Consider the following 3991-nt stretch of genomic DNA (forward strand, 5'->3'; position numbering starts at 1 on the left):
GAACCAGACCGCACGTGCTCCTGACAGCTCAGACCCCAGACCGGACATGCTCCTGACAGCGCAGACCCCACACGGCGCGTGCTCCTGACAGCTCAGAACCAGACCGGCCATGCTCCTGACAGCTCAAACCCCAGACCGCCATGCTTCTGACAGCGCAGACCCCAGACGGCACGTGCTGCTGACAGCTCAGACCCCAGATCGCCATGCTCCCGACAGCTCTTGTCCACACTCTTGGCTCACGCTGAGCCCTGTGCTGCTGCTCAGAAGCTGCAGGTGAGACTCGAGGCACAAGGCCATGCACCTGTGCGTGCTCTGAGGAAGGAGCTGCCAGGCGCTCCTGAAACGAGGACATCAGAGGAAGGCAGGGACAGGCCTGCGTCCCATGGCGCACAGCCCGTGTCCCCTCAGGCAGGTCTGTGTGGCCTGGTGGTCGCCTAGAGCAGATTTGGAAGTGGGGTACTGGTGCAGCCAGGGAGAAACAGCCTGGGGGTCCCCGGTGCCTCTGGGCTCTGGGCCAAGATCTGAACCAGACTCTCGAGTTTTCCATCACATCCCACCGCGGCAGGGATGGTGTCTCTCAGAGCCCCGCTCCGACCTCACTGTGGCCTCTCCGCTGCATCCTACCCTATAACGCACCGCTTTCATCGCAGTGCGGACCCCTCTGGACATCGGGACAGAATCCACCTGGGAAATAGAAGTCGTGGCTCACATCCGCCCGGCCGCAGACACAGGGGTGCTGTTCGCGCTCTGGGTCCCTGACCTCCGTGCTGTGCCTCTCTCTGTGGCCCTGGTAGACTATCACTCCACAAAGAAGCTCAAGAAGCAGGTAGGGCCTCCACCACCCAAGGTGTCCTGACTGGTTCGCCCCACAGGCTCATGGGCCGCACTCCCTGGCAGGGGACGGAGGGGGTCTGGGGTGGGATCCCCAGGGAGCCCCAAAAGCCTCTGACCAGAGGTCCATGAGCCAAGCCTGGCGTGGGCCGCCCTTCAGACTGTGGGGGTTGTTTGGACACCGGATCACCGCCACATGGCTGACTGGGGGGCCAGTGCCTGCGAGCCACACTCGGCTGACAGTGTGGGGGCCTTTCCCGTTCAGCTGGGCAGACGGTGGCTCACAGCAAACTGAATTAGTCTCTCATGTTTACGTCAGATGATCTCAGCAACAAACTCAGTTTTCCAATTTCCCTGGAAAACTCAGATCTGTGACCTCGGCTGGTGCCCCCCACAGGTCTTTCCCTGGGGGACAGTGGGTGGAGCTGAGTGCAGCTGCCCCTTGGATGAGGTCCCCCACCCCCGGTCCTCACAATAAGTCAGCTGTCTTGGGCCGGGGGAGTCATGCTGTTTTCCCCACAGAACAATCAAGAGGTGACAGAAACAGGTTGTATTCTCTCGCTCCTGTGCTAAGGAGGAAGACATGGGTCAAACCAGAGAGGCCCTTGTTCTCCAAGTCAGCCCACCCCAGGGCCACAGAGCCCTCCTGGTTGCTTGGATGCGACAGTGACAGGCTTGGTTCACGCAAATGCTCATCACCAGGGCCAGACGCAATCCCAGCATCTGGAATAAACAGCCGCCCTTATGTAGCAACAGCTGACCCCTGGGCTGGGGAGTGGGCAGCTGGGCTGTGGTGCCAGCGTGAAAGCCCACCTGGCTGGGAGTCCACCACCACAGGGTTGGGTCCTGGGTCCCCGTCAAGGACACACCAGTTCCTGGTCAAGTGCAGCCTCGGTCCTGTGTGCCTGGGGCTGGGGTTGACCCTCTCACACTCAACCTGGGGGCCACACCTGCTCCCCCACAGCCTCCCAGGCTGGCCCCTGGCTTTACGCGCAGAGAAGCTGAGCCCCAGGTGGGGTGGGGGCGTCATCCACAGTCAGCGAGCATCCGGACCCAGGGCTGCAGGGAACCCTGGACGGAGACAGGCCTGCGGCACGGGGGTGGCCGGCAGCTGTGAGGACCAGCTTGGACCTAACGGCTTACGTGGGGGCGGCCGGCAGGCCCTGACCACATCTCGGTCTCCTGCAGCTGGTGGTCCTGGCCGTGGAGCATGTGGCCTTAGCCCTGATGGAGATCAAGGTCTGTGATGGTCAAGAGCACATGGTCACCGTCTCGCTGAGGGAGGGCGAGGCCACCCTGGAGGTGGACGGCACCAGGGGCCAGAGCGAGGTGAGCGCCGCGCAGCTGCAGGAGAGGCTGGCCGTGCTCGAGAAGCACCTGCAGAGCCCTGTGCTCACCTTTGCCGGCGGCCTGCCAGGTGGGTGCTCCCTGCCCTGCTCATCCCGGGTGAGGGGCTCCAGGGATGCCCAGCTTGGTCACCCCAGATCGAACCTGGACAGGCTGGCATTCCTGGTTGTGTGTTTTAAGAGGAAGGGGAAGTCCAGGTGGGTCCTTAGTGGCCATTATGGTGCCTCGGTGCTGGTCAGGTCATTGGCTGAGGCTGAGAAACACGTATGGGGGCCGGCCTTGGCCTGAGTCAGACCCCGTGAACCTGCATCTTCAGGGAGCGTTTGTCCACACCCATCAGACCGGCCCCGGGGGAGAGGGCTGGGCAGACCTCGGGCCAGGCTGCAGTTGGGACCCACGGCTGTCACCGCAGCTGTTAGCAGCCAGCCCCTCCCGCGTCCAGCAGGACCCCTGCCGTGTCCCATGGGCTACACAGCACAGAGGCTGGGGCCAGGGATGTCCTTGCCATTAGCTGGGAGGGTGCACGGGAAGGCACGTGGGAGCCCAGGAGTCCTCGGCTGCCCACAGGTTTTCACTTGCGGCAAATGGCAGCATTTCTGTCTTGGCTGCCAGATACAGAGCCCACTTAGTTTTAATAAACAGAGCTTTGAAGAGGATGAGAGCAAGCCAGGAGGCCTGCAGCCCGAATGACTCACCGGGTGAAGAAGAAGATCGCGTTTAATCGATGGGACTGTCTGTGCTCCCAGCGGGGAAGGGAGGGCCGGCGTCTGCAGAGCCCAGGCTGGCGGATGCCTCCTACTTGTCTGCCGGGTCTGCAGCCGAACAAACGGGGACAGAAGTTAGAGAAGAAAGGGAAATCCCTCCCTTTCAGGGGAAACCCAGGGCTGGCCACAAGCGCTGCCGGAGGTGGGGGGCCAGGCAGGGCCGGCCACGCGGCCATCCCTAGGACCCAGGCTGGGTCTGCTAAGATGTGTTTGTTCTCTCCCCGTGGCCCAGATGTGCCGGTGACTTCAGCGCCAGTCACCGCATTCTACCGCGGCTGCATGACACTGGAGGTCAACCGGAGGCTGCTGGACCTGGACGAGGCGGCATACAAGCACAGTGACATCACCGCCCACTCCTGCCCGCCCGTGGAGCCCGCCGCAGCCTAGGCCCCCGTGGGACGCAGCAGGCTCCTCAGCCTCTGTCTGAAACAGCGGGGAGGAGCATGGGGGCTCCTCACCACGTGGGGCCGCCTGAGAGCTGGGCTTTCCTCTGTGACCGTCCTGGCCTGTAACATATCTGTAAATAGTGAGATGGACGTGGGGCCTCTGACGCCGCGCACTCAACCGTGGGCCTGGGCACGGGGAGGCCGGCGCAGGGCAGAGCGGGTTCGAAGAAAATAATTCTCTATTATTTTTATTACCAAGCGCTTCTTTCTGACTCTAAAATATGGAAAATAAAATATTTACAGAAAGCTTTGTAACACTGCGTTGGCCGCCATCTGCTCCCCGCGGGGTTCTCAGCACGTAGCAGTGTTTGGGATGAGCGGGGCTGCCAGGACTCCAGGCTGCACGCTCAGCCGCTCCAAAGATCCCTCTTTTCTGCTCCCAGCCTGGTTGGGTGGCCACGGTCTGCTCCCCGGGAGCCTCTGACTCTGGTAATGAGGGCAGGGGCTGGAGCCTCAGTTTACTTGTTCTGCAAATGGGGAGAAAGCCCCGCTCGGCCCCTACCATGGGCAGCCAGTCAGTGCCAAGTGAGGAGGGCACGGTGAGGACTTGGCACACAAACGCAGGCTGCTCGGACAGCGGCCTCTGAGCCAGCCTGGAAGGGA

The 3991-nt window shown here is 62.3% G+C and overlaps 1 protein-coding gene across 1 annotated transcript; it reads left to right on the plus strand.

Annotated features, from left to right (window-relative positions):
- Positions 1 to 264: 264 nt before the first annotated feature.
- Positions 265 to 3643, plus strand: LOC111531929 (growth arrest-specific protein 6-like; the record flags this gene model as incomplete). The annotated part of the gene is made up of 4 exons (XM_023199212.1): positions 265 to 412; positions 651 to 826; positions 2020 to 2248; positions 3175 to 3643. Coding segments are annotated over 4 exons (708 nt in total), but the record flags the coding sequence as incomplete, so codon positions are not given.
- Between the last annotated feature and the right edge of the window lie 348 nt (positions 3644 to 3991).

Source organism: Piliocolobus tephrosceles, unplaced genomic scaffold (assembly GCF_002776525.5).
Source record: "Piliocolobus tephrosceles isolate RC106 unplaced genomic scaffold, ASM277652v3 unscaffolded_1542, whole genome shotgun sequence".
NCBI lineage: Eukaryota > Metazoa > Chordata > Mammalia > Primates > Cercopithecidae > Piliocolobus > Piliocolobus tephrosceles.